The sequence below is a fragment of the Apis florea genome, unplaced genomic scaffold (genome assembly GCF_048593485.1).
Source record: "Apis florea isolate Af1SG1 unplaced genomic scaffold, ASM4859348v1 contig_3193_pilon, whole genome shotgun sequence".
Taxonomy (NCBI): domain Eukaryota; kingdom Metazoa; phylum Arthropoda; class Insecta; order Hymenoptera; family Apidae; genus Apis; species Apis florea.
In genome coordinates, this window is record NW_028256721.1 from 281962 (window position 1) to 302218 (window position 20257).

The 20257-nt window shown below is 29.1% G+C and overlaps 3 protein-coding genes across 6 annotated transcripts in view; 2 read left to right on the forward strand and 1 right to left on the reverse strand.

The window, feature by feature from the left end:
- LOC100870097 (uncharacterized) lies at positions 1–9909 on the forward strand. 4 transcript variants are annotated; one of them, XM_012483610.3, is made up of 11 exons: positions 1–381; positions 460–582; positions 1039–1560; positions 1632–1735; positions 1811–1988; positions 2630–2753; positions 3429–3576; positions 3864–4720; positions 5853–6420; positions 6504–7065; positions 7159–9909. In XM_012483610.3, the coding sequence occupies exons 1-11, from the start codon at positions 216–218 to the stop codon at positions 7326–7328; spliced, it is 3522 nt and encodes a 1173-aa protein (XP_012339064.2). In that variant the 5' UTR covers positions 1–215; the 3' UTR covers positions 7329–9909. The 4 variants fall into 4 exon arrangements, with proteins under 4 accessions (XP_012339064.2, XP_086766638.1, XP_003691617.2 ...); XM_086910512.1 differs by having other exon boundaries at positions 2633–2753; XM_003691569.4 differs by having other exon boundaries at positions 1–582.
- Positions 9837–20257, forward strand: part of Setd3 (SET domain containing 3) — a 21221-nt gene continuing 10800 nt past the window's right edge. Inside the window, exons 1-3 of the mRNA XM_003691571.4 lie at positions 9837–10641; positions 10967–11458; positions 11633–11756. Of these exons, the coding sequence (XP_003691619.1) occupies positions 10524–10641; positions 10967–11458; positions 11633–11756 (734 nt within the window). The 5' untranslated portion in view covers positions 9837–10523. The remainder of the gene's footprint in view (positions 10642–10966; positions 11459–11632; positions 11757–20257) is intronic.
- LOC147657301 (uncharacterized) lies at positions 11964–19479 on the reverse strand. The gene is made up of 2 exons (XM_086910513.1): positions 18432–19479; positions 11964–15284 (listed from the first exon to the last, which is right to left on the reverse strand). The coding sequence occupies exons 1-2, from the start codon at positions 18570–18572 to the stop codon at positions 12267–12269; spliced, it is 3159 nt and encodes a 1052-aa protein (XP_086766639.1). The 5' UTR covers positions 18573–19479; the 3' UTR covers positions 11964–12266.

Sequence of the window (20257 nt, forward strand, 5' to 3'; positions counted from 1 at the left end):
CGTAGTGGTATCTGCGCGTATGTTATGCGCATTCGCAGACAGATGAGCGCGGGATTGCGGTACCCAGACGCGAGGGGACTGTAGTGTGGTTGCTTATGTATAGAAACGTTTCATGGAGTCTTTTATGAAGTGACAAATAACGCGAAATCAACGTTCCTTACGCATTGGTCATTAAAATACGTAGGATCGGTGTTCGGTCCTGAAAGGACCACACAATGGACGGTACCAATGTGAATGGCGGGAATGCTGATCGGGCGCACGAGAATCTTAACCTAAAAACAGAAAATATGCCGGATCTACAAGAGATAATTAAAGTAGAAACTACCACTATAATGGACGGGCAAGAAGTGAACGGCGATATTAAAAATTCGCTAAAAAAGGGTACGGAATTTAATGCTAGAAAAAAGTTTTATAATTCGAGTAGTATAATTGAAAGTGATACAACATTAAATACAAAAGGACGCAAACGGAAACTATCAGAGCCAGATGATAGCTCAGAGGATTCTATGGGATTCAATGGGTTTGATCTACAAGAGAACAATGAAATGGAACCAGCAAGTCATGTCTTAAAAAAATTAATTGGTATTAAAGATTATTATTATATTTTATTAAAAATGTAAACTACATGTTTATCATTAAATGTCATATTATACAACTGAAAGATTATGTTATGTTTACAATAAACCATTATTTTTATATCTATTGTTTAGAATAATAATTTAAATATAATATTTAAAAATAAGTAATAATTTAACTGAAGAATTTTAATGAACTTATTTTAAATTTTACACATTTTTGCTTAAACATTTTTAATATTGAATAATAATTTATGAGATTAAAAATTTTGTTAATATTTATATAATGGGACATTGTATTCTTGACATAATTTTATTATAATGATGCATAATGATATAAATATATATTAATATATTAATTTATAAAAACATTTTATTTAAATTTTATAGATGTGTATTAAAATATAAAAAATTTGTGATAATATTTTAGAGAAATATTAAACATTTATATAATTTATTATAGCTGAAGCTGAAATAGCTGAAACTCAATTAGTAAGACGTTTATATGAATATAGCATGAGGAAAAGTTTTGATATCAAGAAAGATGATGATTCAGATGATAATAGAATGCATGACACAGAACATATATTAGATATAAATAAAATAAAGAAAGAAAAAGAATCTGATAAATCTGAAACGGATTCAATTGGAATACCAAATACAATAGAGTCTGAATTAGAAGTACAAAAAACAGATGAAGCTTCACTTAAATCAACAAACTCATCAATTATAAGTAGTCCAGCAACTTCAATAAAGTCTAAAGGTACTCGTTTATTGCGTGGAACTAGTCCAGGAAGTACTGGAAAACAAAAAATAGCTGTTGATATGTCAAATCCAGCATTCAAAGAACCTTTTAAATATGGTTGGAAACGAGAATTAGTATTTAGAGCAAGTACTGATACTAATCTTAAAAGAATGGCTGATATTTATTATTATACACCAAAGGGTAAAAAAGTTAGAAGTTTCAGAGAAGTTGCAGAATTTCGTAAGTTGAGTTTATGTATTAGTAGAAATAGAATTTAAATGATGTAATAATATAATTTGTTTTTTTTTCAGTTAATACAAAAGAATTAACTATTGATAATTTTACTTTCTTCAAAGAACCAATTGGTCTTGATGATCCTGAAAAAGAAATCATTAGAGATGCAAAAAGAATAAGAGTATGCAACTTGATTTTTTAATGCTTATTATGTTTATTAAAATTTTATAAAATATTAATTAGAATTTGGATATAGGGATCTGGAGTAACTCCACCAAGGAGAGGTCTAGGATATAAAAAAGGTACTCCTGGAAGGAAAGCTGTAGCTATAGAAGAACCTGCTCCAGTGCCTACAAAAACTCCTGCTAAATCACCAAAATCTATATCAGTAGGATTTAAAGTGAAAGTGCCTGCAAAGAAAACTCCACATATAAGTATGCATTAATGTTAACATAAAGTTTTATTTGCTAAAGTAATATTAATTTATTAAAAATTAATGAAATTGATTTATTCATCAAGTAAAAAATGCTTCTTCCATTATTTTAATTTAAAATATCTTTATATCTAATATCTTGTCTTAAATTTTAAAATTTATATAGTAAGTTCTGATGATATAACAAGATAATAAATTATTCTATCCAGCAGCATTGTTTGATGTCGAAATAATACTATTGATGCTGCTGGCAATTGGAGATGTATGCAGTTTGCAGTTAGAAAGAGTAAATCCCATTCAATAAAAAAAATAATTGTCGATTAATTTAATTTAAAATTAATTTATTTATAGTTCTGTTTAATTTTTCGAATATTTTAAGAAATTTTTCATAGAAATTATTCTTAATTCATTATATGATACTGAATAATAACAGAGTTGTTTATTTTCATCAAATATCTATCAGTTTCTACTTTGACAATATATAATAATAGTTTTTCTTTAATTTTGTTATTATTTTAGTTTAATAATTTATATCAACAAGGAAATCAAATTCAGTAAAAATAAAATATAAATTTAAAAAATTAGAAACTATTAATTTTTTAAAAATTATTTTTATGAAAGTTTTTATTTAAATATGCATAGCAGATATAAAATCACCTTCTCAAGAAAGAGAGATACTTCCACCTCAACGAACTACAAGTACAAGAAGAAGTCAGCTTTCTTCAGTAGAAAAACCACCACCTCCCAAACCTAAAAGATTATTAACGTAAGTACCTAATTTTTTAATTATTCCTTCTATAGCGTTTAATTTGATTAATTTGCAATATTCAAGGGTATCCTTAATTGCTTAATTATTATAATTATTATAACAATAATATTTAATGTGCTTTAAAAAGGTCCAATGAAATGTTTATAGCATGTGCATTATTACACTTTCTTACAAAAAAAATTTTTATAATCTTTAGATATATAATGTACAGAAATATGTAAAAAAAAATAATTATAATTAATGAAACAATTAATTAAATAATTTAAAATTTTTTGCAATTCTATTATAATTATATATTAATTATTATTTCATAATTAATATATTTGTTTATTTTAAATTTCATATTCTCAAAATATTCTTGTGAATATTATTCAAATTATAATACAAGTAATACAATTCTTTAATAAATATGATAAAAAACAGAATTTTACATTTTGCATTATAAGCTAAAAAATACATTAGAGCACATTTTATTTTCATAATATTAAAATGCATGTTGCATACCAAATATATAATTACAGAGTTCGAAATTTTATTTTGAAATAGTTTAAACTTTTCCTTCTATATTTTACATAATTGTATCCTCCTTTGTCCTTTTGATCCTTAAATCCTTTATTTAAATTTTATGTTTTATTCCTTAATCCCTTTCCCCAATCAACGCACATCTTACAGGCCCAAAGTTCAAGAACCATGCAGTATAAGATGCTCAACAAGTATGGGGTTGATACCAAGCTTACAATGTCGTGTGTGTCTCTGTTTATATCATCCTGAATGTGTTGGTGGTATGGAATTTGCAGGAAGTGATGATTATGTTTGTAAGGTAGGTTTTATAATAAAAGATATTTTTTCTTTAATTATGTTTTCATATTAATAAATTAGTGTTTATAATAATATTCTTTTATAGTGTTGTATATAAACAATATAATTTGTTTAATTAATTAAATAATTTTAAAATTTTTTATTTAAATATTGTTTTCTGTTATATTAAATTTTTAAATCTAATTTTTTAAATTATAATAATACATTTTTAAATATTTTAAGTAAAAATTATATAAAATTATTAAATAATAATTATATATTAAATAAATAATATTAATTTTGTTGTAGAATTGTCAGCAGGATACTAACAAATCTCATCAATCTCAAACGAATCCATCTTTGACACCTCCACCATTGATACCAATTAGTATGTTAGGCGCACAAAGTGCAAAATCAAAACATCAAGTAAATTTAAGTCCTCCAAAACTTCAACGAATTCCAAAATCTGATAATGCAGATTCACAATCGCGAAATACTACTAAAGTAATTAAAACATCCTCTGGAACGCCACATTCTTCTTTAAATTTAGATAATAAAGAAAGCAGTTGGTTTGCTCAAACAGAAAATGAATTCTTACAAAGTCATGATGGAACTTTACCAAGACCAGCTCAAAATATCGCTTTAATGGGAGGCAAGAGATATATTGTTGTACCAAAAAATAATGCTATGGCTGTTCAGCCGGCTATAACAGTAAAACCCGACAAAATAGGTGATAAACCGCCTGTGCTTCATGATGGTACACTTACAGATATATCAAATGCTGTTGACAATTCTATGTCTGCATCACGTACTTCCTTAACAACAAAATTTCTAGGAAAAGATACTTTTGATAAATCAATTGATAAAGATACAACAAAAGATATGTCGCATACAGAAGTTCCACCTTGCTCTATAATGGGGGAAATTGAAGAAACATGTAATAATAATGATAGAATTGATATATTGATTGCAAGTAAATCACAAAATAATTTGAGCAATATGACAGATCTTGCATTAGAATCTAAAAAATTGGAAAATTGTAAAGTACCTGAAAGGGAGAGTATGATAAATAATTCAAATGCAATTAATACAAATAATGAGCTACTTACAATAGATACACGGCATTCTTTGACAAATAATTTGGGTACTATTAAAATAAGTAGCAAGTAAGTGTTTGTTTCTCAAACACACATGCATATACATATTTTTTTTTTTTTCCTTTTTTTAAAAATATTTTCTCCAAATAAGTTAAGGCAACTCTCTTTTGAGGTTTTGGCAGTTGCTTTGTACATATTGTATTTACAAGATATACGTTTTTTTTCAATAATTAATTTTGTATGATATGTGTATACATATTAAATAATATTTAATTTTATTTATAAATTTTGTAAAACTATTTCTACAAAATAATTTTATAAAATGTTAATTATAAAAAGATAGAATAATATATGTAGCTATAATATTTTTTTTTTATCATACAAAATTTATATAAATATAGTATTGTAAATGCAATATATACTGATGTTTATTATATTTGGAAATATAAAAATTCGGGGTGAAAAATGAATTTGATTTTATCTTGTGATCGAAGCACACTGCCTTAGCTTCTTAGAAATGCGGCCAAATTCTTGAGACGTGTGAAAAATCAACAAAACAATCACGTTAGTTCTTGCAGGTATTGTGTAATTGTAGTATCAAAGTAAAATTTTTTTTTAATTAAAAATGTTTTCCAAAATATATCATTCTGTATATATATATACAGAAAATTGGATATCATTATTTACATTCATACTACAATTGCAAATACAGCTACTGATAAGTGCTTCAGTGGAAAAAATCTAATTCATTTTTACTTTTTATATTTACAGATATAAAGACATGTGCGAGCTGAAACACAAAAAACTCTTAGTGCGTTTTCCCAAAAATATCCGAAATTCCTTGTTCCTCATTATTTCCATCTCCTATTTATGTTTGTTTTTTTGTTATTATACCTTCATTCTATTATAAAATAATAATTTCGATCTTTGAAATTTTTTTCAGAGGCTTTTATTTATATTTTTTATTTGATATAACATAAAATTGTTGGCATCATTATTATAAATTTCATTGGTCCTTCAAAAGCCTCTTTAAAAATTAGAATATTCTTTCATCAATATCAAATAAAAATTTCAGTATTAAAAATTATTCACTTTTTTTAATTATAACCAACATCATACATAAAAAAATGATACCCTTATTATGCAGGCTAATATTTTTAAAAAAAATTATCTAAAAATATTTTAATTTTAACACTTTCAGAAGGAAACAAAATCGACAAGATATAGAACCTCAGCAACATTTTATGGATTCAGTTTGTGCTGGTTATCATGCATTGTTGCGTATTTTTCAATACCTTAAGGTTCAAGAATTACTTCGAGCTGCAAGAGTATGTAAAATGTGGCGAGATTTAGCTGCACATCCTTCTTTGTGGAAAACTGTACGAATGAAAAATAGTCAAGTGACAGACTGGGATGGTTTAGCAGACACATTGCAGAGGCGTGGTACTCAACATTTAGATCTCCGAAAAATGCTTGTAGCAGGCGAATCTGATAGCATTTGGAAAAAGTTTTTAATAGTAATACCACGCGTAACTAGCCTTGTTAAACTAGAATTATGTAAATGTCCTGTGATGGTTGTTGAAGAAGTTATTAGTAGTTGCCCTCAATTAGAAGTTTTGAGTGCAATGTCAATAAAATGTGACTCCTTAAATTTAGAATCAGTTGGAAATCTTAAACGTTGTCAAGAATTAAGGCTTAAAGCAATTAGTGGAATGTCTCTGCAGGAAGATCTTACACCATTACAAGAATTAACACAATTAACACAATTAGTAAGTATAATTTTTATTTAGATTCATTTTTAATTTTAATTCCCGAATGGTTTTTTAATATTTAAATTAAATTTGTTTATTAGAGTTTAACATCAGTTAAGGAACTTGGGAAGAAGAGAATCGATATATTACAAGCTTTAGTGAATTTGGAAACATTAGAATTGGGTGAATGTTCAGATTTTCCAGATAAGTTTGGTACCACAGTTTTAATAAAGTTACAAAAATTAGAACGCCTTAGACTTGAAAAAGGTCAAGGCTCATGTTGTACATTTGATATTTTGGATGGTGTATCTAAATTGCAAAATTTGAGTCAAATGGAATTGGTTAATTTTGATGTTAAGAATGGTTTTGATAAATGTCTTGCAAATTGTAAAAATATTAAAAGGTTATTAATTATACCAACATACATATCTCAATCAGCAACATCTAATAATATGGTGCTTGGAGGTGTTACTGAGTTATCAAATAATTTGACGCATTTCGTATGGGGCGTCACACTTGAATTATTAAGAGTTACTGAATTATTTGTTGATCAATGTAATTTAATGAGTAAACAAGTTACTGGTGACTCGATACCAGTTTTAAAACCAGTACCTTGTCTAAAATTAATTGAAGACGTTGAGGATGAAAATGACAATCAAAAAGGTATTTTAAAAATTAATATATTTTTATATATAATATATATAAAAAATTTAAATATTTTCTAAGTAATTTTATATCCTTTTTATTATTTTTAAGGTGATGACAAACAACAACCAAATTTAACAAATCCTCAAGTGGATATATTACCATTACCCCAACTCCAAAAACTTTTATTGACTGCATTGCCTAAAACAAGGGTTAAAATCTTGAAGATTCCTTTCCATGCTACATGGCGGCAAAGCATTTCAGATACTGCTACGCAATAGAAGAAAATGAATTAAAAGTGTATGAAATATATATACTAAAAAAGGAAAGAAAAATACCTGATATGAGAGAATTAGAAGTTTTGTAAATTTGACTCCATAGTATCTGCACAATTTACTCCAATATTTGCGAATTGGATGAAAAGTAATTTAATATTTATGTACTATGTGTTTTGTAGTCTTTAACATGTTGACTGCCACGGTAATCATCCGTAATCACATGTTCTTACAATGAGATCATGGTGGTTGTCAATGACCGGCATTATATTTTCTAAAACAATTAAAATAAGGTAAATGTTATTGATAAAAATTAAAAAAGATATTTGGTAATGTAAATAATTAAGTAACATTACAATATAAAAAATGTATTATTCAATAATTAATAATTTTTATTATGTTATGATACAGTGTATTTGAAAAATTTAAATCAAAAATAAGTAATGAATAACTGAAATGAATAATCGTAATCTTTATTATAAATAAAATTTTTACATTAAATATGTTTGCCGATTCTCTTTTTAAATTTTATGGCCTTATTTTTGTTGAATAATTATACTTAATGAAGATAAATTGTATATATTTATCATGTATTAGATACATTGCAAATGTCATTCTAAATTCAGTTAATTTGATTTATTTATACATCGATAATGATGTATTGAAAATAGTAAAAAACAGACTTATATGGTAGTCAGCAAGTGATCAGTAAGAAAATAAATGCACTATTAAAAAGAATTTGGTTTTATTTAATCATATATATTTATATAATGAAATTTCTATTATAGTTTTTAAAATGAAACAAAATTTACATGGCAGTTAACATGTTAACAATTCCCCTTGAATAGTGTACTGATACACTCTACAGTAACCATAAATGCTATTTTCCTTGAATCTTTTAGTGATAAAACCAGGGGACCACAAAGCAAAATTTCATGAGCGGCTGGTGTCCTTGTGCAGATTGTTTAAAAATCATGAAAGTCATTTTTAGACTACTCCAGTACTTTGAATGCATGGTCCGTAAATTATTTGGTACTGTAATGTGTATCTATGTGAACAGAATTATAGAAAGAGAATAACTGTTTAAAATAATAATATAAAATTAAGATTTATGAAAATATCGCACACATTTATTAAGGGGATGAAGTATATAATTTTCGGTTTTTATAAAGTGTAGAATTTATGACATACACAACGCATCGAGTCAAAACAAATTATAGTTTTAATTTCGTGATATATATGGATTTCGATAACTTTCTATTGAAGTAGCAGTTTAAGAAGAAATCATGTGGTCTATAAGGCTCTATTTAGAGGTTAGGCTGTATAAATAATGATATATATATTGTAATTGTACGTGTATCTTTAATATTTAAGGTACGAGTTTTCCGCTGCAAAGAAATATCAAGAAGTTTATGGCTAATGTTGTAGATTGTATAATATATCTATGATTCTGCATAATGCATAATCAAATATAATATTAAAGATATAGTGTGTTATCTATACTCAGTACAAATTATACAATTATGATAACTTTCTTAACCAGATATTTGAATTTTCTATCAATTGTTATCGATATATTTTTTTTTCTTTTTTTTCTTTTTTTATTTCTTTGATGCTATTGTCACAAATGGTACAACATAATTAAATTTTATATTCAAATTATAAAAATAATCATATATGAAAAATTTTATCATAAAAAAATTTCATACGTAATTTTAAAATAATATAAAAATTCGTTTGCAAATAGTAGTTAGTAGATAAAATATTTCAATTTATTGATATTAATTGTTACAGCAATTTATTATTTTTGAAATAAGTTGTACTTTTCATGTTTTTCCATTTATGTTTTGGTTACTTTTTGTAAAAAAAAATGTTATAATTAGTTATCTTACTTTGCAGCGGAAAAATCTTATTGTTTTATTATATTATTTTTAGTTGTACACAAACTGAATAATTTATAAACATTAAGGGGGTTCTAAAAATGTACTCTTAGAAAACGACTTAAATATATAAAAGAAAATATTTTTTACGTTAAATATAAAATGTGAATATTATGGAATTAAATTTAAGGATAAATACATGGCTGTCAGCCTGATACGAGTATTACAAATAATTTTATATCAAATTAATAAATGTTAAACTATTAACGAATGATATTTATCTTTTTCCAAATTATGATCTTCCAAATTATTTTTTCATTTATCATTTTAAGTTTTATATTTTTTAAATTTAATTTTTCTCTTTTTATTATTCTTTTAATTTTTCTTTAATTGATTTATAAAATTTAACATTTCTGTTATTTTATATATACATACATACCTATAATATGCACATGCATATAATATGTATATGCTTTCTATTATAGGTAATATGTCTATATCTATAAATATATAAACATAGGAATGAAGTAGAAGTTAAATTTTTATTTTATGTTTGTAAATAATTATTTTAACTATGTTTTTAGATCCTCCTTAATGATAATTTTATAAGTACAATATAAAGGCAATATAAATTTATTCTTAAAGATTTAACAAGTCATCTGTTTATTTGCATACTTTGTACAATACAAGTCTTATATAAAAGAAAATTGTGTTATTTATGTTTTGTATACTACTTCACTTCATTTATTTGATAAATAATTTTATGTAAATATATAAAAAATATAAAAAAAATTTAATATTTAATATACGCATATGTGTACTTCGAATGTAAATATATGCGTTTTTAAAAAAATAGCATCATAACGCAAAAATATCAACGTAAATAATATATTTGCTAAATTAAATAAAGTCACTACTTGTTATATTTTTTGCAATAATACAGTGGATTTTACTGTTGAATATATTGTATTAAATTTGTTCAGGAAAATGGCATGGACATATGTCTCGAAGGAACAAAAAAAAAGAATGATCAGATGTGATTCTGACAAGGCGTTTGGCGTAATTGCGAAAGTAGGTGACCTCTGACAGAAATTGAAAATCAATAAAGTGCAGTGGAGTTCGTGATACACAAAGAACGAAGGTAGCTCCGCTTTGCATTTTTGAGGTTATGTTGCCCGAGATTGAGAAGGTACAGCATCGGATGTTCTATTTTCGTTTCGGCGAAAAGTGTTTATTCTTGCCAGTCGTAGGCGCGCGTTACACATTATAATGCATCTAAATGTGAGAAGAAGTCACGAAAGTGCCGTGAGATAGTACAAACATGGGCAGGAGAAAATCTCACGGATCATCTAAAAGTAAACAACATGTTCCACACCAAAGGCAATTATCGTTAACAAAAAGAAACGAGATAAATGCCTTGTGCGAAAAACTATTTGTTCGTGAGTATATTTTTCATGAAAGTATTTTTTAATAAATTTTTTTTATAATTCTACGATTTTTTAATAAGTTGATTGCAAAATATTAAACAATCCTATTAAATTTTTACATTATTAATGAAAAATAAATAAAAATATTTTAATGTTAAATATAAAATCATCGTATGAACTTTTTAATATCGTTAAATATTTTAAATTTATAAAAAGCTATTCTATTTAACCTTGCTAGCTTTTACAAATTATATGTTTTTCATATAACGATGTTGATAAAATAATGAATAATATTTATTTATGCTGTTAAAAAAATAATTTTTATTTTTTGAAATAGTGAGTATTAATTCAGCGTATGTAACGCAACTATGGGACAATTATGTGGAGATATCAACGATTTTGGAGAAGGTTAAACGGTTGGAGGAAATGAAGACGGAGTCGTCGAAACGATCCCAGGGGATTGGACAATTCATAAATTGGCTTAAAGAGAATGGCGCGAATGTAGACGGAGCGAGCGTTGCTGAATTTCCAGGATACGACTTGGGTTTAAAAGCAGAACGTAATTTCCTCGAAAATGAATTAATTTTAAGGATACCTAGGGGACTTATTTTCAGTATTCACAATGCAGCTCCAGAATTAATTACACTTCAAAATGATCCTCTAATACAGCATATGCCCCAAGTGGCGCTCGCGATTGCGCTTCTTATCGAAAGACACAAAGAAAATTCGAAATGGAAGCCTTATTTGGATATCCTTCCCACTACTTATACAACTGTGTTATATATGACCGCTGCTGATATGATTGAACTTAAAGGCAGTCCTACATTAGGTAAATGTTTGTATAGTTTATTAAATAAATATTTATATAAAAATATCTTATTAAAAATATCTTTATTTAAAATTTTCTAATTTTTCTAATTTTATGATTTTAATATTTAATTTTAATTTTCATAAAAATTTTACTTTAATAATATAAATTTTTTTATAAATTTTATTATTATAGAAGCTGCTCTAAAACAATGTCGAAATATTGCAAGACAGTATTCCTACTTTAATAAGGTATTTCAAAACAATAATAATGCTGTATCTGCTATACTCAGGGATGTTTTTACTTATGAAAGATACTGGTAAGTAATAAAATAATTGTAATTTTTTTATATAAAAATTTATTTCTCTGCGAATTATTTATATATAAATAAATATAACTTATTCTATATTTATAAATTTAAAGAATATGCAATACTAGAAGAATCTATTATGTTCTGTGATGTTAAGAGAATACTAAAATAAATCTTGATATTTTTATATGATATTGAGTTACATAAACTTATAGTAAAAATTATATTAAATTTTATTAGTTGTCGCGAAATAATCTATTAGAAATTTTATACAATTATATATACAATTGTTCATATTTGCAAAACTAGTATGCAAATTTATTGTTTTAACAAAAAAATTATAATTAATAACCACTGAATAATCCCTAATAGTATTTTTTCTTAAATTAATGATTTCTAAATCTGAAATTTTTAATATGTATTTATATATTTTAAATTAATATAAGCGTAAAAATACTGTTTTTTAGTTTTTTCTTTTTTTTTTTTTTGAAGACAAATTACAAATATATCAAAATTAATTTATTTCATATAATCAGGTATTGTTTCCCAGCTATCATTAGCATCTAATGAATCATTATCAATGTCGCTTTTGGAATCTACTTCTCTCGCAGATTCCTGAATTTCGTTTTTTTCTGGCCTTTTTGTCGTTGATGTGGCGACTACATTGACCATTACAGTACTTAAACTACTCGAATTTGATAGTTTCCTGGCTGCCATTACTGGACCTTGAAACACCGCTCTAGAAAACGTGTTTTTATATCTATATTTTTGTTTTTGTCGAATTCTGCATATGATGAATATCGCTAAGAAAACTACGAGAGTTACACCAAGAATAGCGCCACTTGCTATTATAGTTGGTTTCACTCTTGAAAGGGTCTTCTCGCTTTTAGTTTCATTTTCATCGAAAATATTGTCAGTTTCGCTATATACAGTTTGAATGTTAATAGAACTTGGTTCTTGTTTTACAATTTCTTTAACAAAACCAGATTCTACGATATTTGATGTATCATTGATATGTATTGTTTTTTCATTGTTTATGAACATCACGCCAAGATTGTTATTTTGTAAGAGCAATTTGTTTTTATCTTCTCGATTACCGTATTGATCTGAAAACTCTCGTTGTATATCTTTAATAAATGGAAGAGAACCAAAAGTTGTCAATAGATCAACAATTTGTACTGTATGTCTATCTTTGGTATCTTCCTTGCTATTATTATCTTCATTTCTTGTTTTTGAAGAATTATTAAATTCTATATCTTTATTGTGACTTTTTGATTTTAAATCGGACATCAATTGATCAGTTGTATTTTCTTCAGGACGAATAGAACTCGTTGAATTTAATAAAAGGTCAACACTTTTTAAATTTTCACTCGATTGTGACATATTGTCAATTCCTTTGTCATAGTTTTCATTATTCATAACTTTTTCTATGTCAAAATCCTCATTAGACGAAGATTTGATTTCTTTGAAAACATTTACATTTTTCATTCTGTATTCATCATTTGATTTGTAAGCTCTGAATCGCGATACTTCAGCTAAGTGAACTTTACTAGAACCTCTTTGTCTCAATGCGATTAGTTCCTCTAAGCTCATGTTCCTCGATTTAAGAAGACGTTCTAATCTCTTTCCTGCTGATCCAGAAGCAAATAATTCAAAAATCTCAGCTCGAGCTTCAGGCTCCACTTCTGATATAATATCATCATAGCTCTTTTCCTCAGTTGCGTTCGTATTCTGATGATTTTTGAGAGTATTATTACTATTTTTATCTATAGATGGATTTTTTGTAAATTTTTGATAATTTTCTATAGTAGAATTAACATTATGAGACATTGCATCTAGCGCAGATTCTATTTCCTGTATTATAATTTTACTCATATCCCTCTGGTTGCTGGAATTATTGACCTCTGTGTTCTGTTCCAAATCATAATACATCATCGGCATGTCACTCTGATATTCTTTTTCAGAAGAAATACCGTAATCATTTTCAGAATGCTCTAGAATAATTCTATGATCTTCGTTCTTAATATTAGTGGAATTAACAAGTTGTTCTTCATTTCCAGAATTAATCGATACATTACTGATCGATTTTGAACGTTCCGTGGGACTTAATATTTTTTCAATACTCAAGGTTGATCCTCTGTCCTCAAAATGACTTTTCATACCTTCTACTTTGGAAGATTTGCTTGCATCTTCGTCTTTCATCATCAACCAAACCGGAGACACACCATTTCTTCCCTTCTTGTAATCGGTGAAATCAGAAAATTCCATGATTTCGTCCTCGTCTAAACTCTCGGCTCCTATTTCGTCATTGTTGCGTGATTTCACAGTGGCATCGTCGGCTTGCAATAGCTCCATAGAATTCGTTGCAACCGGTAACGGCATCGGTGTCGTAATAGCAACTTTGACTCGTGGAGGATCGACACTGGCGGGAATCAATTTTCCACTCGTTGCATTCCCAACTTCTGAATACATTTCACCGCTATTTATTCTAGTCAACGAGGATCCCTTTGCCTGATTCTTACGCAAGCTACTGTTCGATGGAATGATCGAAATTACGAATTCCTCGTCATTCTGAGAATCCTTCTCTTTTATAAATTCCATGTTGTGCATCCATTCTGGTTTCTTCGTTGTTGTGGAGAGTTTCGCGAACGAGTTGGTCATCATCTTCGCCGCCTCTTCAACGTAATCCTCGGATTCCTCGATGTCTCTCATCTTCAAAGCATTGATCACATCGGCCTTGCCTCTCAGTAGATCGTTTAGAGTCAAATTTCTGCGCTGTAGGATCTCTGACAAGCTCAAACCCTCTTCCTGTTGCATCTTCAATAATGATTTTAGCTCCATAGCGTTCTGTAAAAATTGATCATTTTTTAACATCGTTTCTGGCGGATTTTCTTGACCGTTCCCTCGAGCCCAAGCTCCAGGATTATTATTTATTCTTTTCTCATTCAACGACGTCTCGTTTTCCACCAAAGCAAATTCGTAATTTTGCGGAGGTCTCCTTTTTCTCGGTCGGGGCTTCAAATATTCCTCGTCGTTGAATTCGTGTTCATAATCATTCGGACGTACTTGAAATATCTCTCGATATCTCATCGACGTCGTTACTTTGTCCTCGTCGAGATCTCTATTTTGATCTTTCTTTCTATTATTCGTCTCTCTAAAAGTAGCCGTATTCTCGATAGGCCAGGATCGATTTCTTTTTCGAGGCAATATTTCTTCCCGCTCGCGATATCCATGCCTGTTCTCTATAGATTCGTAATTCTCATGATCGTTATAAAGTGTTCGATGATTGTTCCTCGTACGAAGAAAATTCTCTCGTCCGTTGCTTTGACGATATTTCGTTCCACGATGATCGTAGTCCTCTTCCTCCTCGTTGTCGATTTTGTCCCTGGAGAATCGGGAAAATTGGGAAAACGGAAGCAGAGGGACTGTATCACCGTCCCGCCATTTAGGTTCCAAGGCCTCGCCATTGTTCCGCCATTTGCCGACTAGCTCACCCGAGTTCTCATCCCTGATTTCCGGCCGACCTCGAGTTTCCCTCTAAAAATAATTGAATGTTGATAAATTCTCGCCAACTTGAATTATTTAAGTGGAAGGTTAAAATAGCAGACTTATTTTTCTTAGAAAATATTTCTTAGAGAAAAAAAAAAAAAAAAAAAGAAATGAGAACGAAAAATATTTTTCGATTCTACTTCCCAAATTTAGAAAACTTTCTATTATAAAAAATAAATAAAAAATAATTTGGCGCTCGTCAAAATGAAGTTTAATCTTATTAATTTTTATCTTCTTTTATCAAAAAATTGTTTCCCTTATCAAAGAAAATTGACCGAATTGCTCAAATAAGTTTACTCGATAACTCAAACAGCTAATTCTATTGCATCGTCTTTTGATGTAGAAACAGCTCGATTTTTTTTCTTGCTTACTTTTCCAAAGAATCTATGCTCCCTCTAGCTGCCGTGTGAGAAATAATACAAGAATGGTATTATTTCGCGTAGATTTTTCGCAATCATAATTACTTCCCTCTTTAATTTTTGCAAGGAATTTTCTCCGAATTGAATCTCGTTACTTTCAAACGTGACTTTATCCCTTCTATTAAATAATATTATAAAAAGAGAAAATGTGGAACAAATTTCCATTAACTTCGAAATATTTTTATATCCACGCTTTCGGATCTCTAGCATAAACTGAACTAAAAACTCGTCGTGAAATGTCTCGCAATGATTTGTTATCGTAACGTAAAGTTCGTATAAAGTTGATGGTTCAAGTTTCATCGCTTAATTTAATTATGGCAATTAATATTTACTTACAAGATCGTTTAAATTTTTATCTTCAAGAGAAACTACATTTATCCACACTTTCAGTCGTAAAATTCAAACGATTTCGTGTTTCAATTAAATATATATTCTTCTTTAATGCGATGTAACAATTACAATTATAATATTTATAACAAAAATTTTACAGCAATGAAAAACTTATGAATATCTTATTAAAAACAATTCAAATCTATCGAAAAAATAATTTTTTTTTTTTTCCTCGAAAAAAGAAAGAAAGGAACAAGAATCAATTTTCTCGTAAACCATTTCCCAATTTCAAATTCTGAAGAGAACATTTCATATGCAATAACGTAATCGCGCCAAGTTTCTTTTCCTTCCTTTCGCTGATTTTCTTTCTTTCATGAATAAACGTAACGCTAACCGATAAAACTCGGAGAATGGACGAAGTTTGTTTAAACACGCGAAATATGCGACAAAGTGTTTGCAAAGTCTCGAACTTTCCGCGCTCGGTGCCAGCTTTCTCTTTCTCTCGCTGTTCACGTGCTACTGTGCAAGTTACTGTGTTTTTTCAATCTTTCAATCTTGACGCACGTTTTGACATTTGCCATCGTCGCAAAAACTATTTAGAAAATAATCAGAAACACGGTATAAATTGCGCCTATATGATCTATATCGATTGCTTGTCTCATAATTTCTTCGATGATCGATTAATAGATTGTTAGGTATACAATATTCTGCACGAGTTTAGAAAAATTTATTTCATACTCGTGCTGTATTTATTTGCTCCGAAATATTTAAAATAGATCTTTCGATAAGAACTTACTTTTTTTTTTTATCACATATTTTTGAGATAATATAATGATTAATTGATTTAAAATTGCCAATTTAAAATTGGTAAATCTATTTTTTAAATGTGTATAATGATAATAAAATTTTTTACAACTTTATTTCGTAATGAATAGAAGAATTTAACATGGATCAACAGCGACCTACTTCTATATATTCTATTCTGCTATTGTGAAATGATATTTTTAAAACACGATGCTCTACGATTCAGATTACTGCATTGAATTTAATTTATATCGCGTCGGTTTGGTTTGAGTCGAAACCTCGTCTTGAAATTACAGGATTCCGAAAATATCTCACAATTCGAGAATGTCGGGATTCGTGAAAATTTCGAGAATCCAAAGAATGTTTCGAAATTAGTTTTACTTAAATTCGGCCGTGATCTTTTTATTTTTTTTTTTTTTTTTTTTTAGAAATGTTTTAGAATTATAAAATTAACTTAACTTAAGATCGAGAGCATTCGTGATCGATAGATTTTTTTTCTCTTCTTCTTTTCATCGAATTGCAAAATGAAAATTAATTGACACGAGATAGACCAATCTTTCGCAAAGATAATAGGATAATAACGTCCGATATGATTCTGCATGCGAATTCGCTATTGAAGTGTCTCGAGCATTTCACGACATACCTGTTCCACCGGAAAAAAATAAGAGAAAGAGGAAATAAACGACCGGTTAAAAGAGCAGTATCCACGAGCTCGTTGCAGAAGACGTTGCAAGACCGCTTCGTTCGAACAGATGCAGTAATTATTAAGTAATTATTATTAATACTTTAATTATCCGACGTTTTAATAATAATATCGGAGAAATTTTTTATGTTTTTTTAAATTATATAATTAGATATTGGTATGATGCTGTTTTATTTGTCAAGCTATTTTGTCATGAATGATTTATTGTGAGGAAAGTAATGAAATTAATTTGGAATATAATTGCAAGAGTATATATTAGAATAATATACTATAGATATATTCATCAATCATGAATATTCAAAGAAAATTTGATTTATTAAAGAAACAGGTGGTTACAACGATGTTAGATAATTTTTGATTATTTTGAAAATAATGACATATCCTTTTTCTATTCAGCAATTTAATTGTTTACGGATTTTCCTTACATAACACGTATAAAGCATGTATGCACATGACATTAATGAAATTTCTTCTGATGTAATATTTACATTGATTCCGTCTTGATGTTTGGAATATGCGTGAAATATGTACGAATTATCGATATAATAATATGCAAACAATATGCAATATATACATATATATATATATATATATATATAAAAGGAATTAAAAAGTGAAATTACTTTCAATCAAAAGACGAAAACAAATTATTAAATATTATTATATCAATTATATCATTTATTAATCCTTATAATATTAATTCCTTATTTTATCTTTAAAAAAGATATAACACTCAGGTATTATTCATTGCCTGATATAAATATTGCCTCGATTCTAATTTTCATCGGCTGTACACTAAACTTTCTTCGCGAATAATCTCTGTTAAACGATCCAAGCAATTCGCTCGATGAATAACAGAAATAACAGAAATTTCCTTACCCGATTGCTCTGATGATCGTCGTCTCTGTTAACGCTAATCCCCGTATTCGTTCGAACGCCCGCCTCCGTATCTGCTGTCCTACCGCGAGGGAAATCGAACGTGAAAAGCATCAACAAGAGCAGATAGAATGTTCTCAACATCGTTGCAGTGCGATCGAAACGCGGACAATTCCTCGTCGTCGAAGCACCAATTCTCCTTCAACTCGTCCACGTTTCCGTGGACCCTCGTCTCTTCCGTGTCCACCACCACCTCCTCCGTGTACAAGTGCACAAATATCGCCGCCGCGCACAGGATTACGAAAATCGCGTTCTTCCTGTTGCACAGACCGAATATATCCTCAGGGTTCATGCAGAACCGCTCTATCGTCCTCCTCGTTGCGGTTTTTAATTACCGGTTCACACGGTTTCCGGTTTATTCACTTTTGTTCGTCCTCCCCCTCCCCCCTCCCCCTCCCTCGCTCTCCGATTCTTATCCTGTTATTTTCTCACCTATCTCAATTTTCTTCCTCCCTCCCTCGATCACAAAATTTGCCAGACAGTAGTTCAGTTCAGTTCAGTTCAGTTCACCGCGAAAACTTTCTATTATTCTTCTAAAAAAAAAGAAAAAAAGTATATATACGTGTATATATACGTGTATATATACGTGTAAATATTGTTAACCACAAAATTGATCAAACAGCTCGACAATTTATCACTCGACTTCTCCAAGTTCTCTGTTTGCAAATATTTTCCTTTTCCCTCTCTCGCGTTATTTTTTGCCACAATCTCGATCGAACACACTCTTACTTTTTCGTACTTTATTTTTAAGTAGATCACATTAAATGATAAATTCCTCCGTTGATTGTTCAAAATTCGCTTAGTTCCGATTTCACTTTATCATCATCCTCGCGGATAACGGTCGGGATCTACCATCTTCTTCTTCTTCTTTTTTTGTTTTCTTCTTTTTTCGAATCACGATGCCTGAATCCTTGCTAACTGGCCTCTCTATCGTTACTTTCGAAACGGCACGCTCCTCTCTACGCTCGGCAAATCGTTCCCGCGTACTGACGCCGGTTTTCTCCGTACACGGTGCTAAGTAAGTCGGTGAAACTCGGAGAGCAGTCTTCCAGCAAAACGTTGCACGGCCGGGGTACGCTCTCCTGTTCCACACGGGCCACAGTTGGATGTGGCCGATGATGAATTTCATCACGGTGATCGGCCGCAGCTTGGCCCAAGATCCTTCCTCCTCGCGATGGAAGGAAGACGAGGGGAGGATGATCCACGCGACACGGTTCGATAGATTCGATTGCGGATTCCGGAAGATGTTGCTTCGCGAGGAATGTTCTCTGTTTTATTTCTGATCGCGAGCGGAGGAGAAATTGTTGAAACGACGGACGGAAGGATATTTTGTAGCTTTTGAGATTTATGCTTGATCGAGGACGAAAGAAATTGGTTAGAGAGAATATTTTGGATAGGTTGGGATGATAGGTTTTGAATGTTAAGTATGTCAGAATTAGTAATTAGTAATTAGAAAGAAAGTAGAGAGAGAGAGAGAGAGAGAGAGGGAAAGAGGAAAAAAATAGAGATTGTTGTAACTTGAATTCATATTTTCTTATGGATTTTATGATCAGTTTTATGATTAATTTTACTTTGACAGTTTGTAAATTTGTAATGTCTCTTTTACATACAGTTAAAGGAGTTATATATTATTAAATTCTAAGCATAATTAATTTGCTTATTTTATAACACTTCAGAAGACGTGAAATAAGTGATATTTTTACATCTTGGTTATATTCTGAGTATTTAGTTCATGGCAATATTTTAATACAAGTGGTATTGCAAAATGT

Coding starts and splice junctions, on each gene's coding strand:
- LOC100870097 (XM_003691569.4), top strand. CDS start 216: ATGGACGGTACCAATGTGAATGGCGGGAATGCTGATCGGGCGCACGAG. Junction 2,754..3,428: donor AAACCTAAAAGATTATTAAC/GTAAGTACCTAA, acceptor CACATCTTACAG/GCCCAAAGTTCAAGAACCAT. Junction 4,721..5,852: donor ACTATTAAAATAAGTAGCAA/GTAAGTGTTTGT, acceptor TAACACTTTCAG/AAGGAAACAAAATCGACAAG.
- LOC147657301 (XM_086910513.1), bottom strand. CDS start 18,572: ATGTTGAGAACATTCTATCTGCTCTTGTTGATGCTTTTCACGTTCGAT. Junction 15,285..18,431: donor ACGATCATCAGAGCAATCGG/GTAAGGAAATTT, acceptor AATTATTTTTAG/AGGGAAACTCGAGGTCGGCC.